The sequence below is a fragment of the Callospermophilus lateralis genome, chromosome 10 (genome assembly GCF_048772815.1).
Source record: "Callospermophilus lateralis isolate mCalLat2 chromosome 10, mCalLat2.hap1, whole genome shotgun sequence".
Lineage (NCBI taxonomy): Eukaryota > Metazoa > Chordata > Mammalia > Rodentia > Sciuridae > Callospermophilus > Callospermophilus lateralis.
Window position 1 is genome coordinate 128,819,772 of NC_135314.1, and position 22,685 is coordinate 128,842,456.

General features: G+C 33.2%; 1 protein-coding gene across 3 annotated transcripts in view; it reads left to right on the forward strand.

Moving 5' to 3' along the window:
• The window catches only part of Pik3r4 (phosphoinositide-3-kinase regulatory subunit 4), a 78,848-nt gene that overhangs the window by 35,976 nt on the left and 20,187 nt on the right, over positions 1-22,685 (forward strand). For all 3 annotated transcript variants that reach the window (XM_076867872.2, XM_076867874.2, XM_076867873.2), the window contains exons 11-14: positions 4,440-4,641; positions 6,454-6,644; positions 7,642-7,852; positions 10,594-10,759. In XM_076867872.2, coding sequence (XP_076723987.1) covers positions 4,440-4,641; positions 6,454-6,644; positions 7,642-7,852; positions 10,594-10,759 — 770 coding nt within the window. The remainder of the gene's footprint in view (positions 1-4,439; positions 4,642-6,453; positions 6,645-7,641; positions 7,853-10,593; positions 10,760-22,685) is intronic.

A 22,685-nucleotide genomic window follows, 5' to 3' on the forward strand; every position in this document is an offset into this window, starting at 1 on the left:
GCCGTTGCTCATTCCTTTAGTTTGGACCTCTATACCTTCCTGTATCCCAATGACTCTTAAGTTTGGTCTCTTTATGTTATTCCATATTTCTTGGATGTTCTGCTCATGGTTTCTTAAGAGTCTCGCTGAGCTGTCTATGTTCTTTTCAAGTTGAAATACTTTGTCTTCATTGTCTGATATTCTATCTTCTAAGTGTTCTACTCTGCTGGTAGTATTCTCATTTAAGTTTTTAAGTTGGTTTATTGCTTTCTGCATTTCTAGGATTTCTGTTTGTTTGTTTTTTATAACCTCTATCTCCCTGTATAGTTGATCTTTTGCTTCTTGGATTTGTTTATGTAATTCATTGTCGAAGTGATCTTTTATTGTCTGATTTTGCTGTCTAATGTCTTCCTTGAGACTCCAGATCATCTGAAGCATGTATATCCTGAATTCTTTATCTGACATTCCATCTGCTGTAGCTATTATCTCTTCTAAAGTTGAGTTGACCTGCATTGCTTGTGGTCCTTTCTTTCCTTGTCTTTTCATACTGCTCGCGTTTCTTTCTGCTTGGTGAAACTGTTGTGTTATTGAATTTTCCCCCTATATTTTTATATTGCTCTTGTATAGTTGCAAAGTCTCCCTTGTAGGCGCGGGCGGCAGCTATGCTCCTCCTCCAATTGGAGTGATGTGTCTACCATGCCGGCGGGCCGCTGGGCCTGTTCTGCCGGTCAGTTGCAGGTCTGCCTACCTTGCAGTGCTGGCGGCGGCTCTGCCCCTCCTCCAATTGGGGTGATGTGTCTACCACGCCAGCCGGCCGCTGGGCCTGTTCTGCTGGTCGGTCGCAGGTCTGCCTACCTTGCAGGCGCCGGCGGCGGCTCTGCCCCTCCTCCTGTATGTCTTATTTTGTAGAGTTTTATACATCTTTTATTATAAATCTTTGGGTGTTTGATTTTTTTAAAACTGGTATTTTTTTGTTTATAGTTGGCATATGAAAAATTTTTTATATAGACCTTATATGCAGCAAACTCATAAAACTTATTAGTTCTAATAATTTGCTTATGTATTTGTTTTGAGTGTAACTTCTTAGTCACATAGTGTGTGAATATTCATTTTTTCCAGTTTAATGATTTTATTTGCTTTGTTTAAGTCACTGAGGAGATCTTTAATAGTATTAAACAGAATTAATGGTAGTAGACATCCATGTTTCTCATCTCATAGGGAAAGCTCTCAACATTATGCCAGTTAATGTGATTTTGCTGCTGATTTAACTTTTAAAATTATTTGTTTTATTTGCTTATTTATTTGGTACTGGAAATTGGACTGTCATGCTCTCCTACTGAGCAATACCCTAGCCCTTCTTTAAAATTTTGAGATGGGTGTTGCTGCATTGCTGAGGCTAACCTCAAACTTGCAATCTTCCTGCCTCAGCCTCCAGGTCACTGGGATTATAGGCATGCACCACCATGACATGTTTTTTTGTTTTTTGTTTTATCTGTTTTGGTACCTGGGATTGAACCCAGGGTTTCTTAACTACTGAGCCATACCCCCAGTCCTTTATTAATTTTTTTTTTCTAATATGAGACAGGGTCTTTTTAAATTGCTTAGGACCTTGCTAAGTTGCTGAGGCTACCTTTGAACTTGCAAACTTCCTGCCTCAGCCTCCCAAGTCACTGTGTCAAATGTCTTTTAAATATACTAAGATTATTGTATGGGTTTTCTCTTGTATTAATGTGCTAATATTTGGAATCAACATAAGTGTGTCATTGTGTGTGTGTGTGTATATGATTTTATTATATAAATCATAAATAATAACTATATAATCTATAATTATGTAAAATGTTTTCATATATATTGGATTTACTTTGCTGATACTTTATTAAGTATTTGTATATTTTGGGTCATGGACAACTTTATCCTATAGTTTTCCTTTCTTGAAATATTCTCTCCCCTCCCTCTAGTAATGGGGTTTGAATTCTGGGGTGCTCTGCCACTGAGCTTTATCCCCAGCCCTTTTTATTTATTAATTTGAGATGGGTTCTTGCTAAGCTAAACGGGCTGACCACAAACTTGATTTCCTCTTCCCTCAGCCACCTGAGTTGCTGGGATTATGGTGTGTGCCATTGTATCTGCCTCGTTCTTGAAATATTCTTGTCTGCTGCTTCCCTCTCCTCTCCCAATGGTGCATTACTAACATTTTTCATTAAGATATAAATCACATACCATGCTTTTTACACAATTCCTTGGTGTTTTAGTGTATTCACATAGTTGTGCAACCATCACTACTGTTAAATTCCAGAATATTTTCATCATCCCCAAAAGAAACCCCATGCCCATTAATCCTCATTCTACATTCTCCCCTGCCACTCTTCCCCTGAGAACCATTAATCTGTTTTTTGTCTCTATGGATTTAATTATTCTGGACATTTCAAATATGATCATACAACATTTGGTGTTTATGTCTGGCTTGTTTCAGTGGTCTTAATGTTTTCAAGGTTCCTCTATATTGTCACATGTATCAGTACTTCATTTCTTTTTATGGTCCTACCTTTTGTTGACTAAAACACAGACTGACAAAAAGAGTAGAACTCACTATACCTGTAAGCTTGTCCTCTTGACCAGAATTTTAGGAGGAGAAGTGAAAAGAAACTAGAATTGTGGGTTAATACTGGTTAAAAATTGGTCAAGGATTCCTTTATGATTATTATGCTTAAATATAATCTTATCTCATAATCTTAACTTTCTGTCCTTTCTAAGATTGGTTTGTGTCACACTGTGCAAATGAATTGTGAATATTGCTTTAAACCATAGTGGGATTGTAGCTAGAGGCCTTAGGGAAACTGACGTTTTATTACATGATGTATTTTATTTTATTTATTTGTATAATAAAGATACACTATGGAATTCTTTGGATGGTTGGAAAGAAGAAAATACAGAATGGTTACATTTACCTGAATATTTAACTTGTTTATTGAATTAATTATTTAGATTATTAGTGTTTCTTATCTGCCCCTTTCTTAATATCTTTGGTGGATTAGTGCATTAAAATTTCCCTATAACCTTACAATGTGGTTGTAGGTAATTATCTGTACTTTGTAGATAGAGATACAGAGAAATAGAGAAATTTCCAAAAATGTTACATTTGCAGATTAATGGTACTAGAATTTGAATGCAGGTATTCTGACCATAGCTATTATGTAGGATGGTCCTGGGTATGATGCTAGCATTAGTAGTTCAGCCAGAATTTCTGTCACTTCCTAATGTAGAATGCTTTAGATATCAGAATGCCTTCACCTACAGTCTTTCTCTCTCTCTCTCTCTCTTTTTTTTTTTTTTTTTTTTTTGTTCTGGGGATTGAACTCAAGGGCACTCAACCACTAAGCCACATCCCCAGCCCTAGTTTTGTATTTTACTTAGAGTCAAGGTTCTCACTTAGGGTGCTAAGCACCTTACCATTGCTGAAGCTGGCTTTGAACTTGCAATCCTCCTGACTCAGCCCCCTGAGCCACTGGGATTATAGGTGTGTGCCACTGCGCTTGGCTCATTTAGTATTCTCAACACAAACAGGAGCAAGGTTGAAGTGATACACTTTCTTTTGCTTCATATTGTATGTTCATAATTTTTGTTTAGATAATAAATGTTTGTTTAGTCAACAGTTACAATTTTAAAGATTTACTGGACATCAAACTTTGTGTAAAATTCTTTGAAAATGTCAAGGATGAATTTTTTTATTGTTTTTTTTAGTTATACATGACAATAGAATACTATGACATAATTATAAAAGCGTGGAAACTAATTTGTCCTAATTCAATTTCCAATATTTCCTCTTCCCCTCCCTTTCTCCTACCGCCTGTTTTCTTCCCTCTACTCAACTGATCTTTTTTTTTTTTTTTTTTTTTTTTTATATTAGTGCCTTGTGGAAGTACATGATGGTGAGATTCACTATGGTATATTCATGTATATACATAGGAGGGTTAGGTCAGATTCATTTCACTGACTTTATCTCATTCGTCCCACCTTCCTTTCATTCTTCTTTGTCTATTCCTTCTGATATTTCTTCTTTTCTTTTTCTTTTTTTTAGTCCCCCTGCCCTTTATTTTGGATTAGCTTCACATATCAGAGAAAACATTTGACATTTGAATTTTGGAGACTGGCTTATTTTATTTAGCATAGTTTCCAGTTTCATCAAGGATGAAATATATTTGCTGCCATTTAGGAAGAAAGCTAAGATATAAATTATGATACAAAGTAGACAGTGCCCTAAAAGAGAGTTGTGGGAGATTCCAGTAGAGATATATTGTTCATTATTAATACTTTTTCTCTTTTGTTTTCTTACATCATTTCATGATTCTGATTCTTTTTATATTAAATTGGGTGGTTCTTGCTTCCTTTGTTAGTCATTCTGAGTCCTGTTGTTACGACTTTTGAAAATAACCTGAAATGTATGGTTTTATTTGGTTTAGGGAATGACAGAGGAAGAGGAAGACAAACTTCTGGCACTGAAAGACTTCATGATGAAATCTAATAGAGCAAAAGCAAATATAGTAGACCAGAGCCATCTTCATGATAGTAGTCAGAAAGGTGTAATTGACTTGGCAGCTTTAGGGATAACTGGGAGACAAGTTGATCTTGTTAAAACCAAACAAGAACCAGATGACAAACGGGGTTAGTACATTTGTTTATGTTTGTCTTACTACTTTATCTTGTTATTATATAAGAGTTGTTTTTAGCTAATTAATAATAGAATAAAAGCCCCATTTTCCAGATAGAGAACTTTCAAATGCAGTGGCTCCATTACTTAGTAGGGAGATGCTGGGGAGGAAACAAGAGGAAATGAACTCACAGTTAAAAGATTAAGTGACCTGTCCAATCATAGTAGGGCCTTCCAAAGTTATACTTTTATAAAGTAATGTTGCTTCTGTGGAAGTGTGTGATTGAAGGTGAAATTCTATTTTTTAATCCTTTAACCACCAATTTACAGCCAGTAGTCTATGTAAAAAGAAGTAAAGTTTTCTACTTTGTTATTAGTTAGTGATGCCCAGTGAATTTAAAAGGATAGCTTTGTTATTAACAATGAAATAAGAAGAGTAGAGACCAGAGAATCCTTAGTCATTTGAAGTTTTTAAATTTGGAACTTATAGATCTTGATGACATTGACATTGATTGTATGAAGTTTGTAAGATTTTGTGCACATTCATTTCACTGATACATTGACTACCAAGTACATGCCTTTAAAATTTCTTCTGTTCTAGTATCAGATTTTGAGGATAGCAAATGAATTATATTGAAATGAAACTCTAGTTGCCAAATTTAGGATGAAGTATTTGTATCTTAATGATTTACATCCATAATGTATAAAACTCATAAAAATTAATAAGAAAGCAAGTACCCCAAAACAAAAAGGGTGAAGGATTTAAGCAGACAAGTGATAAAACTGAAAGGCAAACATATGAAATGGTAAATAATAAAGTACATGCAGATTAAAACAGTGAGATGCTCCTTTCTTCCTGTGTAATTGGCATAGACCAATGATACCCCAGTGTTAGCAAAATTATAGGGAAGTAAGCATTTTCATACACTGTTGAAATTATAAATTGAATATATTCTTGCTAGAAGGCATTTTAATGTTAGCTGCTGTAATTTAAAATGTCTTTCCTGTTTGACTTTTTTCAGTTCTGAAAACTTATCCTAAGAAATACTGACAGGCATGTGAAGAAACATATATAAGTAAGACTGTTTGTAGAGAAAGAAAAAGGAAGTAATATAAATATCTATTAATAGAGGAAATGGTTAAGTTAATGTTCAAGGCATTTAGTTAAGGAGGGGAAAAGGCATGTTTTCCAACAGTATGTATTCTGTTTTTACTAAATAATATGGATAGTATATTTTTAAACTATAAAGTATGTGAGGTCCTGTTAGGACTTTACATCAGGATATTGAAATTCTGGGGAGCAATTCACAATATACTTTGGTAATGCTAGAACTTTTGTGTTACTTAATATATTTTTTATAATTGGATAAAGATAAAAATAAAGGGTTTCTCATCTGTAGACATGAGCTAGCTACATAGCAATTGGTTTTTTAATTTTTTCCCTTTTTTTGTTTATATTTCCCATGTAACTGATATGGGAGTAGAGAGGGCATGTACTGCATTGTGGTCAGTGACATGAAAAAGTTGTTTTTATTATTGTTTCTTTAGATAAAGTGGTTACTTTGAAATTGAGCTAGCTTTGGGAAACTAGAAATAATTAGGACTAATTATTCACAATCTTGGAAGCTCATTTGTTCCATCTGTTCTGGAGATGAAGGGAGATTTAATGAGTTGAAACATATATCCGAGTAAAGTTTGGAGATCCAAAAGAATATGAAGTCCGTTGCTGCCTTTCTTCCAAAATAAAAGGAGGGGTGTATAGTAAAAACCTATTTTGGTTTTAAAGGCCACCTTCAGACAAAACTATTATGAATATATTTTCATAGCTAGAAAACATGTAAAACAAGACTCAAATGTAAATGAGGAATGGAAAAGCATGTTTGGATCACTGGAACCAGCGAACATCCCACAAACCCTGCCTAAAGGAAGTGACCAGGAGGTGATTCAGACTGGGAAGCCTCCAGGACGATCTGAGTCCTCTGCAGGCATTTGTGTCCCTTTGTCAACTTCTCCACAGGTACCTGTCACCTAGGTAGAAGTTTTGGTTATTTCTTTGAATTCAGTTTTGCTATTTTGGATGTTTAAAGTCTGTATACTTTACTGGAAAAATCAATGTGTTGGGCTGTAGTTGTAGCTCAGTGGTAGAGAACTTGCCTAGCATGTGTGAGGCACTGAGTTTGAGCCTCAGCACCACATAAAAATAGATAATAAAAAAGATATTGTCCATCTACAACTAAAAAAATAAAGAAAAAGAAAATCAATGTGGTGACTTGTCCTGTAGGGAGGACTTACTTCTTTATAAGATAGGTTCACTAATTTTAAGCCAAGGAGGAATCTAGTTAGTAAAATCATCAAAAAGGTCTCATTTAAGAGTTGTTGACAGAGGGGCTAGGGATGTGTCTCATGGTAGAATGCTTGCCTAGCTTGCAAGAGGCCCTGGGTTTAATTCCCAGCACTGAAAAAATAAATGAACATAAAAGATGTTATGAACTGTGATTACAGTTAGGCTACAGTTAACCTTTTAAATCTTTTTTAATTCTCTAGTGTAACATAGTAGTAAGAATACTTCTGGGAAGAAGTCCCAAATTTTCTGTGTGTGATACATGTGATAATTTTTATATATGTCTAATTAGTTTGTAATATAAAGTAATTCTTCCCTAGCCAATCATATTTTAAGTGAAAAATACCCATTGAAACAGACTGATAAATTGAAATTCCATATCTTATTTTAACTTAGATTACTAAAAATTTTTGTCTAATGTTATTTTTGTGCTAAAATATGTTTTAATATAATGGAGAGGTTTAGAAATATAGCATTTGAAAACAAAAAGAAATGTAGCATTTGTAGTTAACTGTAGGTTTTCATTGAAAAAATGTATTTAAATGGATTTTAAAATTGGTATATTAGCAAGAATAAAAAGTTGGTATACACATTTATAGAACATTGGTCCATTTTTATCATCACATATACTTGACTTAGGACATAAATACGTATAATTCTATTTATTTTGCAGGTTTCAGAAGTAACAAATGTCCAAAATAAAAAACCAGTAATACAGGTTTTAAGTAGTACAGTTTTACCATCGACCTACCAGATTCGGATCACAACTTGTAAGACTGAACTTCAGCAGCTCATACAACAAAAGCGGGAACAATGCAATGCTGAGAGGATAGCTAAGCAGATGATGGAAAATGCTGAATGGGAGAGTAAACCACCACCACCTGGTAAAAGTTCCAGCCTGGGTGCCTAATCTTAGAATGTAATGGAGGAAGCTGATACAGGTTGAGTGTCCCTAATCTAAAAATCTAAAATCTTAAACTCAGATTTAGGATTTTGGATTATTTCTTTTCATGAATTTTTCATGAGAGATGCTCACATATACTTCCAAAATCTGAAACACTTCTACTCCCAAGCATTTCAGATAAAAGATATTTAACATATGCTTTATCAGACAACATGTACTTTATACTTGACAAAGAAAGTAAGGGTAAAGCTATCACTTGGGAAACCCAGAGAAATAAGCAATTAGTAAGAAATCTTAAAGTCATTATTTGTGGGGTTTGGATCTTTTTAGCTCTGAGTACAACTTGCAGTGTCATATTTTTGGCCAGTCAGTAATTTAGCTCATTTGTGTTTCATTTTCCCCATTTATAGTACCAGGTTTTTACTTTCCTAGTTTCATGCTGCTTTCTCATTGAATGTCAGGCTTTTTGGAGTAAACTGCTTTTGAATTCTGGAGAGTTTAACATTTTCATCTATTAATATTCTACAAGAAAAAGGTATAATATTTAGAAAATTATTTTAAAAAGAAAACATATAGACCCCCCACTTAGCAATTATTAACATTCAGATTTGTGGAAAATACTTCCTATATTCTGAGTTCTAAAAGAAATTTAGAAATAAGATGAAAATGTGGCTCAGCCATGTTAACAGTCATGCCCCATTATAATGTGGCAGAGTTACTCTTCATTATTTGATTTATAGATTTAAAAAATGATTTTCTGAATTTACATCTTAATAAAAATTTAATTGGAAAACTCTCAGAAGAAATGCATAGTATGCTTATGTGTAGACTTTTAAAAATTATGAATTCTTGCAAGCTTTTCATGTGGATCAGGGAAGATTCTGGTTGAGGTCAGTGATTTAAGATTTAGAAAATAAAATTTTTCATTGGTAAACTGTTAGAGTCTGTAAACAAGTCAGGATGGCGCCTGGCAAATGTTAGAGTCTGTAAACAAGTCAGGATGGCGCCTGGCATTTTGCCAGAGGAATGTTAGAGTCTGTAAACAAGTCTGGATGGCGCCTGGAAAAATGCCAGAGGGAGTGGTATGTGAAGTAACGCCAGCGAGCCATTAAGTGTGGAGATTCCTTATTGGTTGACTGCTGTATCTAGTTTATGTAAATTAAGATAAGCTGTGTGGAATGTATAAATACCTCTGTTGTCTTACAATAAACGGCTCCCTCTCCTGCTGTATCAACGTACACAAGTTGTTCGTCACCCCCTGGTTATTTTGCTGCAGCCGGACTGTGGCAGTAAACATCATCTCTAGTCATAAACATTCTAATTAAAATAAATATCCTGGAATATTTAAGCTATTTCTGTGATGTAAGTCAATATTATTTACCAGCCCAGCTAAAAAAATGGAAAAAGACCATAAACAATTTACTTTTATGATATAATCTGTCAAATGGAGTTAAGTTGTACATTTTATTTGGTAACCAGAGAAAATGTGTCAAATTTTGTGGCTTAAGAAATGTATAGTGACTGTTGTGTTGGGATCTTAGTTTTTTCTTTCCACACCTGAGCAGTTGTGTGAAATTGATTTTCTCTAGAGGGAAATGTTCATCCTAGGCTGGCAAGTTATCTAGACTTTATTACCAAGTGTTTTTTTGGTTACTTTCAAATTTAGTTATATTCTTCTTAAAAACCACATTCACCTGTTCCCACACAAGTGACCATTGAGGTTCAAGGAGAAAACATTTTGGTTTTTAATCTTAGATTACATCAGGTTTGGCAATAGTTTTGGTTTCATTTTTGTTTCTTGGTGAAAAGAAATGATTTCTAAAATAACATTGTTGTCACTTAGGCATGTTGTTTGACACTCCGTACAATATGATCTTCAGCATAGCTTTCTGTTTTATTTTAAAATAAATAATATTGAATATTATGGAATGTTATATTTGAAACAAAAAATGGTTAATGATCAAACATTGAAGATAGTCATGCAAGGAGGGACCTATGCTAGGTACTGCAAGTGTTTCAGAATGGTAAGATATGGTTTCTAGCCTCAGGGAATTTATAGTTTGGTAGACAAAATTAATCAACCCCAAAGGAATATATAAATAATGTAGAAAGTTATAGATGTCATGAAGTAAGTACTGTAAACTCCATAAACATTTTGAGGCTATAATTTATAATATTATTTATATTTACGTGTTTATATCATAGAATACAAGATTGCAGGTGGAGAGGGAATCAGCCAGCATTGGGATATTTACTGTACTGTAGGGACAGGGCTGGACTCTTAAATATATCTTGTTTATTTATATTTCTACCCTTTGGGTTAAGTAATACGCCTCTCATTTTACATTTGAGGAAATTAAAAGTTCAATGAGTTTTAAGTAGCCAAAGGTCACACAATTAAGGTATGGTGGAGTGAAGTTTTTGAGACTTTGATGCTCAGGCCACTTCTTCTCCTGTGCCTCCTATGCTCTAGGCTAAGAAAATCATTTCCCCATGTTACTGGATCAGAATTCAGTGTTTTTAGGAGTAGTAAATGACTGTTTTGCCCTCTCAGATTCTGGAAAATGACTATCTGTCATAGTTCAGTAGACTACTCTGTATTGGCTAGCTATCAGTACTCTTTAAGTTCTTAAGCTGATTCTTGGTCATTATAGCTCAGAGTAAGGGGAAAATTGTGTTTGTAAACTACAATTTAAGTTATACTCCTTTGCTTTTTCTTAGGGTGGCGTCCTAAAGGGCTACTAGTTGCACATCTTCATGAGCACAAATCTGCTGTGAATCGAATTAGAGTCTCTGATGAACACTCACTTTTTGCAACATGTTCAAATGATGGCACAGTGAAAATCTGGAACAGTCAAAAAATGGAGGGGAAGACCACTACTACTAGGTAACCATATGATCAGGAAAGATCAGTTTATTCATTCAAATCAGTAGATAATTATCAGTAGATAATTACAGAGTGTTTACTCTGTAATTAGCACTGTTTTAGGAGCCAGGGCCATGTCATTGCTAGATGAGCAAAAATCATACTTCTGTGAGGTTTACCTTCTAGTGAAAGATGACAGTCAGCAAAAAATATAAATAAGTAAAATATTGTGTTAGATGGTTAAAAAAATGTTATGGAGGAAAAATACAGTAGGAAAGGGAAAAGGGAATGTGATAGGGGTGGGATAGATAGAATTTTAAATAAATTGCCAGAGAATGCCTCACAGAGAAAAAATGACATTAGAGGAAAGCCTTGAAAAAAGTAAGGGGAAAAGCTATGAGGATAACTTGGGGAAAAATGTTCTAAGCAGAGGAAACAGTAATTTCTGTGGGCCTGAGGGAGAAACATTTGGGGTGTGTGCGAGATAGCAGAAAGGCCTGTGTAGCTGAAATAGAGCAAGGAAGAGGAAGAGGTGGTGGGTGAGGCCAAATTAAATAGGGTCTTGCAGGCTGTTGTAAATGTTTTGAGCAGAGGAAAGACATGATCTATGTTATATATCAGCACATTTACTCTGACTATTGTGTTAAGAATGGATTGGTGTAGGGACTGGGGTTGTAGCTCAGCGGTAGAGTGCTCACCTCGCATGTGCGAGACCCTGGGTTTGATCCTCTGCACCACATAAAAATAAATAAAATAAAGGTATTCTGTCCAACTATAGGGAAAAAAAAGAGAATGGATTGGTGTATATATACAATGGAATATTTTTTCTTTTTATTTATTTATTACATACATGACAATAGTGGAATACATTACATTCATAATTACCCATTCACAGCACAATTTTTCGTAACTGTATAAAAAGTATATTCACGCCAAATTATGCCATTATATATGAGCTCTCTCTCTTTTTTTTTTGCATTACAATTCTTAATACACCTCTATACCACAATTTATCATGTCTCTGTATATAAGGTATGTTGACACCAAATTCACATCTTCATACATGTATTTTTGGAATATTACTCAACCATAAAGAAGAATGAAATTATGGCATTTGCCACTAAATTGTTGGAAATAAAGAATATCATGCTAAATGAAATAAACCAGTCCCCCAAAACCAAAGGCACAGTGTTCTCTCTGATATGTAGATGCAAACCCACAATAAGGAAAGGGAAGATTAGAAGTTCACAAAAGAGAATGAAGGGAAGGGAGGGGGGATGACAATAGGAAAGACAGTATAATGAATCTGACATGTCTTTCCTATCCTCATATATAAATACACTATTAATGTAACTCCATATCATGTACAACCACAATAATGTGATCCTAATTGGAACAAGTTATACACTTTCTATGTATAATATTTCAAAATATACTCTACTGTCATATATAAAAGAATAGATTGAAGAAGGGCAGCATAAAAGCAGTAAGGAGTCTATATATTAGTAAAGCAGAAGAAGGTAGCCTGGGTCAGGGTAGTAGCAGTGTATCTAGTAGGAAATTCAGATTCAGATTCTGAATATTTTTGAATGGTAGAGCTGTCACAGTTTGCTGAAGAGATTAGATGGTGTATGCAAGAGAAAAGTAAAAAACTGATGGAATGGCCAGTTAGGAAAACAAATACTGTACCATTGTTCCACTGCTATAGACAAGGAGATAATTTATGACTTGAAATTCTTAAGACTAAATATGTACAATATAATTTAGATACATATGATTATTGTAATTATTTTAGATTTGTACAACTTTATAGTTATGTACCTCCTTGTTTTACAGTCTGTCTCTACTCACTTCTTCCTCTGTCTGTGTCTTACAGTTCCACTGTATTCTTATTTGTTTTTTGCATAGTTTGTTCCAAAATGAAAGCTACTAGAAATCAGAATTGAATTGTGTCTACATTAAAAGGATGTGGGGAATCTCTGGTGTTTTTGTAATCAGTTCATTAACCGTAATTAATCATAAAATCAACAAACAACAAAATATCCTTGATAATTAAAATAATTTTAAAATTTTATTTCTTATGTACCAGCCTGATAAAGTTTTGTGCTGATTGGGTGTTTTTTAAAAAAGAATTCTGTGTTTTTGCACTATGATTTAATTTTTATATGTATTATATCTTGGTCAGAACATAAATTAAAAGTCAATAAAAGAATCCTTAAGTCTATTTAGCATTTTTAAATTAACATTTTATTATGAAATTATCAAACTTAGAAGAAAAGTTGAAAGTATTTCATGGTACTTGCCACTCAAATTCTTTAGTTAATAATTTTACTGTATTTGTTGTGTCTTTTACCTGTTCATCTACCTCTTATAAGTCCTGGTTTTTTTTGGTGCTGGGAATTAACCCAGGGCCTCAATGCATGTGAAGCATGCACTTTACCACAGAGCTACACTTTTATTTTTATGATTTCAATGCATTACAGGCATTAGTATATGCCCTTTAAAAACTTGAGTATGTATATTATTAACGAGAATTTAATATTTATATGTATTTTTCTGATATGAAATATATATACAATAGTATATAATTTGATATATATTGTATATATATAATATATATACAATAGTATTATTAAGTATATATATATTTATTAAGTATATATATACTATTGTATATACGTATATACAATAGTATATATATACTTAATAAAGTATATACAATTGTATATACAATAGTATATATATACTTAATAAAGTATACAGATCTTAAGTGAACCATTTCATAAATTTACACAAACACATATATGTCTACAACTGCACCCCTCTCAAGATACAGACTGTAACCATCATACCAGGATGTTCCCTATGTCTTTTCCCATTAAATCCCTTCATGTAACAATTCTTTTACTTTTTTTCCCCAATCACTATTAGCATTTTGATTAACATTTTAAACACTTACTCTGATAATTGTTTTCCAGATGGTTCTTTGCTATTATCATCAGTTATGTTAATTGTCCCTTTTATTAGGAGGATAAGTTTAATTAACATAAGTAAACTTCTCAAAAAACGAACTTGGAATCATGTTTACATTACAAAAACATTTCTTGTTAATTTTCAAATGATTTTCATCAGAATTATGCCTTTGGTATCCAAGTGTCATATGTTAGGCAGTAGTATTCCAGTGTCAACGTTTCAGACAGTTGGTATCTCCAAAATTTTGGCAATTGAGCCTACTTTATAGTCTTTGGGAAGTTTGTACTGAGATTAGGAAATGGATCTCTTCTGGAAACAGTTGTTCTCTTACTTTGATGTAACACTTGCTGTCTTGTTTGTGAATGCACTGTGTCTTGTTTTGGAAGGGCTACATCCAAGTTCCAGGGTAGAGAAGAGGGCAAGGGAACAGAATGTATTACTTTCTCCAGATGCCTTCATGGACTCGTGAGGGAGGAGGATGCAATCATTATTGCCATAGCCAAACACGGAGCAGCTGGTGGTAGAAAAGACTGGTGAAACTAATGTACTTTTTTGTTATAGTATGTTATGACTACTGATACCACTCCTAGCGTGGAGGGGAGTGCATTGTGTTGGCTAACTCCTCATTCCCAGCCCTAACTTTTTCATTGAATTACTATTGCTTATTTATACTACTTGGATCTTAGTTCTGTCCTTATTTGAGTTGAACTTTCAGTTTGTTTTGTAGGGACTAATTCTTGAAAAAATTGCTATTCTTTAAAAATTTGCACAGATTTTTCAACAGATTTTTTAGTATTCTAAATTATATTTTCCATGTATTTTTCTTGTACTATCTTATCTCTGGCTCATTTTAGCTTCTCAGTTTTAGGGGAGATTGATGAATTTGGTGATTATTGAAATTGAAGTTATGCTACAATATTTAAGTGGAGTTTTGACAGAGTAAAGAGTTAGAACAATATAAAGGGTGCACAAGGAAGATGTCAGTGTTAGGGTTAGGGTCACATGTATTGGAGTCATTGATAGTATTGGAAGTCAAAGTTTTTGAGTGGTATGGCTACTCTGAAGGGAAGAGTAACGAGGCTTGAACCTCAGAAAATTGAATTTTTGGGTTAGGAACAGAGGGGCCAGAAAAGAAGAGAGAAGAAGTCATTTGTGTTACATCATGAACTATATCAGAAGAGAAAATTTTAAGAAATGGACTCTTAGGCCTCTCTCAAATACAATAGAAAACCTAAGTGCCATAACATCCTAGTAAGAATATCTAGGTCTTCTTACATGGTGCCCCCGATGGAATACAATTGATGACATCTTCCTTGGAGGGCTTTTGGACAACATACATGATACTTCTTTATGATGTACACATCCTAAGGAAATGTAAGTATAAACCCAGATGTTAGTTTTAAGACTATTAGATTGCCTACTTTTAATAGTAAAAAACTAGAAACAAACTAAAGGTTCAGCAGTGGGGATAAAATGGGGCAAATAAGTGATGATGCATCTGTAAAATTGATATGGAAATAAAATATTTGGTATGAAAGATATTGAAATATTATATAAAAAAAATTAAGAGTATATAAAGTTTCTGTTTCTGGAATGGTAGAAAGGATCTTCAAATATTGCTCCTCCATAAAAGCAATAAGAACATTGGCAAAAAATCAAGAAAGTCAGTTTTCTTAGAACACTGGAAATGAAGTCTCACAATCCCAAGAGTGTTTAACCAAGAAAAATAATAAGAACAGTGAGCCATGTGGTGTTTAGCTTAATTTCACCCCCCTCTACCCAACTTTGTGGTAGCCTTGAAAACAAATAGTTTTATAACTATGGTGGCCATGGAAAATAGCCCCTTGGCATCCACTTGAGGGCTCACAATGGCTTTGGAACTCTCCAAAAGCCTCATCCCCAGATAATTGTTGCTATTTAGCTTCTTTGTTGTGTGAAAAGCCCCTTTTGACTTCTCTCACACCTGTTGTTTGAGAAAAACCTCTTCACAGGGCATTTGTTGAAAATAATCTGCATTGCCAGGCATGGTAGCACATTGATGTAATCCTAGTGACTCAGGAGGCTTGGACAGTAGGATTGCAAGTTCGAGGCCAACCTCAGCAATGTAGCAAGACCCTCAACAATTTACTGAGACCTTGTCTCAAAATGAAAGATAAAAAAGACTGGGATCTAGCATAGAACTCAGTGGTAAAGCACTCCTGCATTCAATCCCCAATACCAAAGGGGAGATAAAAAAGAGATAAAATAGAAAATAATCAGCAATGACAGTGACCTAAGGTAGCATTACTCAATGGACATAACAAGAGGCTGACAAAAAGTCAGTAAGTAAGATGTCCCTAGGGGTCTTTGAAAAGTTTTGATATATTCTTGGCCATATGTATATGCAGGGTTGCAAACATGCCTAGGAGATAATTTAAAAGACTAAATTCTCACCTCTAGTTGACTTTGAAATTCAGGAAATAAGGCAGGAAATGAAGGCTAATATAGATTTGTAAAACATTTCATGGGTTGTAGAAGATGAGCCCAGACACAAAACTCTAACTTAATCGCTCAAGGCATTTAAGGCAATGCCTATTCAGTTATTAGACAACCATTAAGCTTACTGAACAGTGACCTCATTATTCACACTATGAAGAATACAAACTTTACAAAATTAACCCAAAGAACATCATTAAACAGACAACAATGGAATCATTATGTTAATTTTGAATGTCCAATTTGAATAAAATAATTAGAAACCATGTAAAAGAAGCAGGAAGGATGAAATATACATAGGAAAAAAAGGTAATCAGTGCAAACTTGTATCTCAGTATTCCCAGACATTAGATTTGCTAGACATAGACTTTAAATAAACTGTTATACTTATATTCAAAGAATTAAAAGAAACCTTGTTTATGTTTAAGGAATTAAAAGGGAGGTTGGGAATGTAGAATGTACTAGAGCACTTGCTTACCACGCACTGGGCCCTGAGTTTCATTTTCAGCATTGTAAGGAGTAAAGTTGGGAAATAAAAAAGGAGAGTATGAAAACAATATCTTGCCAAAAGATAGTATCGATAAAAAGAAATGGTAAGTAACCAAGTATAAATTCTGGAGTTGAAAAGTATAGTAAATAAAATAGAAACTTCATTGGGCAGGCTCTACCATGGATTTCATCTGACAAGAGAAAAATATTCAGAGAATTTGAAGATAAAACAATTGACATTATCCAGCCAGAGTTACAAAGAAAAGGACAAATGAGCAGAGCCTTAAAAACTTGTAGAGCATCATCAGTCATTCCAGTGTGTACATAGTTAACAGTTGTCGCTTGGTCTCTGTGGGGGATTAGTTTCTGGACCTTCTGTGTATACCAAAGGTCGCAGATGCTCAAGTCATTTGTATAAAATGGCATAGGATTTGCATATACATTGTCATGTCCTCCTATATATCTTAAATCATCTCTAGATTTACTTATATCTAATACGATGTATAGGCTATATAATAAGTAGATTCTATATTGTTTAAGGAATAATGACAAGAAAAAATGTATATGCTCAATGTAGACATAGGTTTTTTTTCCTGAATAATTTTTATTATGATCGGTTGGATCCACAAATGTAGAACCCATGGATACAGACTATTCTGTTGATATCTATTAGATCAGATTGGTTTGTAGTATTGTTCACGTCTTCTGTTTCCTTGTTCATTTTATGCCTACATGTTCTATCCGAAGTCAGGTATTAAAGTCTCCCACTGTTATGGTCAAATTATCTGTTTTTACTGACTATATTTGAAGTACTAGCTAAATCTGATAGAAAACATGAATGTGTATATCTAATAATTCAGTGAACTTCAAGTAGGATAAAATGAAAGGAGATCTACTATCCGGACACATCATAAATACCTATTTGAAAGACAAAGAATCTTGAAAGCAGTAAGAGAAAAGTGTCCTATTGCCTCCAAAAGATTAACAAATGATTTTTCACGGAAGTGACAGAGGCCAGAAGTCAGTGAATGTGGATGATATATTTAGAATGTTAAAAGGAAGACTGTCAGTAATAAATATCTAGTAAAGTTGTCCTTCAGAAACAAAGGAGAAATGAAGATACTTCAAGATAAATTGAAAACAAGAAATTTATTGCTAGCATATTTTCCCTACAAGAAATACTAAAAGGAGTCCTTGGTACTGAAATGGAAGGACATGAGATAGTAACTTGAATTCTTATGAAGAAATAAAGGGAAATAAAGTAAATATAAAGAAAGTATGAATTACATATAAGGTATGATTTACATCTGACATTTTGCTTTGTCTTTGTCTTATGTGTTTTTGTTTCTATTTTTTTAAATTTGCTATATGCTTTTAAAAGACAGTTTCATAAAGAGATAATTATAAGCCTAGGTCAATGAATTTATAACACAGCTATATACGCCCAATACTGTATGGGCGTAGATAGTTAAACAGAGGAGTAAACATTGGAGCAAAATTTTTCTGTATTAATATTAAATTGGTTTTTAATCTGGTTGTTTTAAGATGTTAATTGTGTTTCTCAGGGCAGTTACTTAAAATAACTTAAAAACTTTCAGTAAAATTAAAAAACATAAAAAACAAATGTTATGCTAGAAATGTCTATTTACTGCAAAAGAAGGTAATAATGGAAAAATAGAAGAACAAAAACAAATAAGACAGAAAATAAATAGCAAAATGTCAGATATAAATCATACCTTATGTGTGATCACACTAAATATAATCAAACGGCAGAGTTGGTAGAAATGATGAAAAAACCTTCAATTATATGCTGTGTACAAGAGACACATCTTAGATTTAGAAGGCACGAGTAGGTTGAAAGTAAGAATTGAAAAAGATACATCATGCAAATAGTACTTAAAGAGAGGTGAAGTGTCTATACTAACGTCTGATAAAAATAAATTTAAGATAAAAATTGATCCTAGAGAAAAATAAGGATATTTTATAATGATAAAAGCATCTGTATCAGGAAGACATAATCATGAAATATATGCATCTAACAATATAGCCCCAGAGTACATAAAGCAAAAAATGACAGAATTGAATAAAAGAAGGCAATTTAATCATAATTGGTTAATAGTGGAAGACCCACTTTCAATATGGATAGGACAACTAGGTATAAAATCATCCAGGAAATAGAACACTTGAATATCATTACAAATTGATTGGACCTAACAGACATCAATAGAATGCTGCACCTAACAGCAGAATATAAATTATTCTGAAGTGTACATGGAATATTTTCCAGATCAAATTATAAATCATTCCATAAAAAAACCCTCAGTTAATTTAAAAGGACTGAAAGCATAGAAAATATGTTCTGCAAACACAGTGGAAGGACATTACATAGCATTAATAGAGAGGAAGTTGGGAAATTCATAAATATGTGGAGATTAAACAATATATAGTTGAGTACCAAGTGGTTCAGAGGGAAATTAGAAAATGCTTTGAGATAATAAAAATGAAGACACAGGATACCAAAATTTAGGGAATGCAGCTAAAGGAGTACTTAGAAAGAGATTTATAGCTATAAACATCTACATTAAAAGCAAAGAAAAATCTCAATAATTTAGCCTTAATTCATTAAGTTCCAAATTTTCAATTCTGCCAATATTTCAGTGAAATTGATACAAGTACATTAAAATAGGTTGGAATAATCTAAAATGTATATGTATATATATAATGTCAACATTATTATATCACTATATAATTACATTATATACTATTATATACCATGTATAATGTGATATGCTATATTTATGTTGTTACAGGTTTTCCAAACCTAGACAATGGGACAAAATGGTTTGGGAAACTATCAAAGGAAGAGTAGACCTAAAGTAAGTGGAAAGAAGGAAAAAGACTAAAGAGGAAAAAAACAAAAAATATTTATGAAATAGAGAATAGAAAAACAAAAGAAGCTGGTTCACTGTAAAGATAGCAAAATTGGCAAATTTTAATGATAGTTACCAGTTACAGAAAGAGAAAGGACTTATTACTAAAATCAGGAATGAAACAGATATTACTATAGACTTAACAAATAAAAAAGAATATACTATGAGGGTATACTATAAATACTTGTATACTGAGAAATTAGATAGCTGAATGAATTGGATAAGTTTCTAGAAAGACACAAACTTCTGAATAATTCCAGAAGAATTAAAAAATCTGAATAGAATTGTAATGATCAACAAATTAAGTTAGTAATCAAACCCTACTGCAGCAGTCCAGGCTGAGATGGCTTCAATGTGAATTATTATATCAAATACTTAAAAAATTATTGTTGATCTTCCAAAAAATATATGAGGGAGCAATTTTAAACTCAATCGTTTAGGCAAACAATATTACAACCAAATATGTCCCAAGAAACTACAGATGTATGCCATAATTAACATAAGTGTAAAAATCCTCATCGAAATGCTAGTAAACTGAATTCAAAATATAAAAAGGATTATAAGCCATAACCAAGTACAGTTCAACATGAAAATCAATCAGTGAACATAACATATGAATAGAATAAAAGGTAAAGATCATGTGATCATCTCAGCAGACTTTTAGGATGCATTTGACAAAATCCAAATGTTTTTATGATTAAGGTCAACTCAGTAAGCTAGTCATAGGAGACAAAGGCCATCTACGAAAGCCCCATGGTTAACATTACAGTTAATTGTGAAAGACCAAATGCTTTCTCTTTCAAGATGAGGCACAACACAAGAACATTCATTCTTGCCAATTTCATTGAGTGATGTATTAGAGGATCTTGCCAGTGCATTTAGGCAAGGAAAGGAAATTAAAAATACACTGATTACAAAGGAAAAAGTAAGACCATTTCTATTAGTAGCTAACATGATCTAGTGTATAGAAAATCTTAAATAATAATTCTTTTAAAAGTTAGAACTAGTAAATGAGTTCAACAAAGTGGCAGAATACAAGATCAATATACAAAAATCAATTGTATTTCTGTGCATTAGCAATGAATATTCCAAATATGAAATTAAGAAAATAATTCCAATTACAATAACATAAAAAGAATAAAATTTCTAGAAATAAACACAAAAGTATAATACTTCTACACTGAAAAAATGCAAAAGATTATTGAAAACAATTAAAGATTCAAATAAATGGAAAGAAATCCCATGTTCATAAAACAGAATAAACATTGTTGAGGTAGTTTATTGCCCCAAAATTAATGTATAGATTCAGTGGCATTTCTGTGAAAATTCTACCTGCTGCTTCTTTTTGTTGTAAAAATTGAGTTGGTTCTTTAAATTCATAAGGAACGCTAAGTGGCACAGAATAGCTAAATTAATCTTAGAGAGAAAGAAGACCAAATTGGAGGACTCACACTTCCAGATTTAAAATTTGCTACAAAGCTGTAATTATCAAGGCAGTATGGTAGTGGCATAGAGTAGATATATAGATCAGTGGAATAGATTGATCATAACAGATCTCTGTCATGTAAAACACATTTATGGTCATTATTTTTTTGACAAAGGTGCCAGGATGTTTTAGTGGGGAAGAATAGCCCTTTTAATGAATGATGCTGTGATTACAGGGTAGTTACATGCATAAGGATGAATTTCCACAGAATCATTCAAAATGAATCATCAACCTAAAAGTAAGAAATGAAATTGTAAAACTTTTAGAAGAAAACTTAGGCATGTAACTCTTTATTACCATAGATTAGATAAGGATCTGAGCTATAACTTCAACATACAAGTGATTAAAAAATGGAACTTTATCAATAATATATACCTTTGTGCTTCAAAGGACACTATCAAGAAAGTGAAAGATAATCCACAGAAAAGGAGAAATATAAGTCACATATCTGGTAAGGATCTGTTCCCTAGAATATATAAAAAAAACTTTTACAACTCAATAGTAAAAATACAAATGACCCATTAAAAAAAGTAGACAAAAGATTTGAGTGGATGTTTCTTCAAATAGGATCCATAATAATAAGCTCATGAAAAGATGCTTAGCATAAATAGTTGCTTAGGAAACCCAAATTCAAACCACAGATAGAATTTCACATCCACTACAATGTCTATAGGCAAAAAATATAATGCGTGTTGATGAGGTTTTGCAGAAATTTGATGCTTTATGTATTGCTGATAGGAATGTAAAATAGTGTAGCAACTTGGAAAACAGTTTGGCGGTCTCTCAAAATGCTGGATATGGAGTTAACTTTATGGCCCCACTGTTCCACTCCTAGGTATACCTAACTCAAAAGAAAACAGAAAAATCTATATGCAAATGTTCTTAAGCAACATTATTAATATTAGCCAAAAGATGGAAACCAGCATGTCCATCAGGTGATGAATGGATAAGCAAAACATGGTATATTCATACAATGGAAAAGTATTTAGTCATAAAATGGAATGAAGTATTGATTTATGCTATAACATGGAAATGTTTTGCTGAGTCAAAGAAGCCAGTTCCAAATGCCACATTTTGTATGATTTCGTTTATATTAAATGTCCAGAGTAGGCAATTTTGTAGGGACAAGAAGTAGATAGGTAGGTGTCACTTGGGTCCCAAGACTAGGAGCAGGAAGATTTTGATATAACAGCAATGAGTACAGAGTTTCTTTTGGGGATGATAAAAATGTTCTGGAATTAGATAATGTTGATGATTGTCACTTGTTATAAATACCTTTAAATAAAGGGTGAATTTTGAGGTATGTGAATTACATCTCAGTATTAGAAGACAGATGAAGAAAGAGCTGAGTATGTTGAAAGACTGAGCATACTGACTTTTCCATCTCTACTATTGCCTTGTCCCCTGACTCTCTTATCTACAGTACTGAGCTCCTATAGGCATTCTAGATACATGTCTATACAAAGACTCATCCACAGTCATTTATAGCAGCATTATTTATAGTAGTCAAAAAGTGGAAACAAACCAAATGTTCATCAGCTGATGAATGGGTAAGCAAAATGTGTGTGTGTGTGTGTGTGTGTGTGTGTGTGTG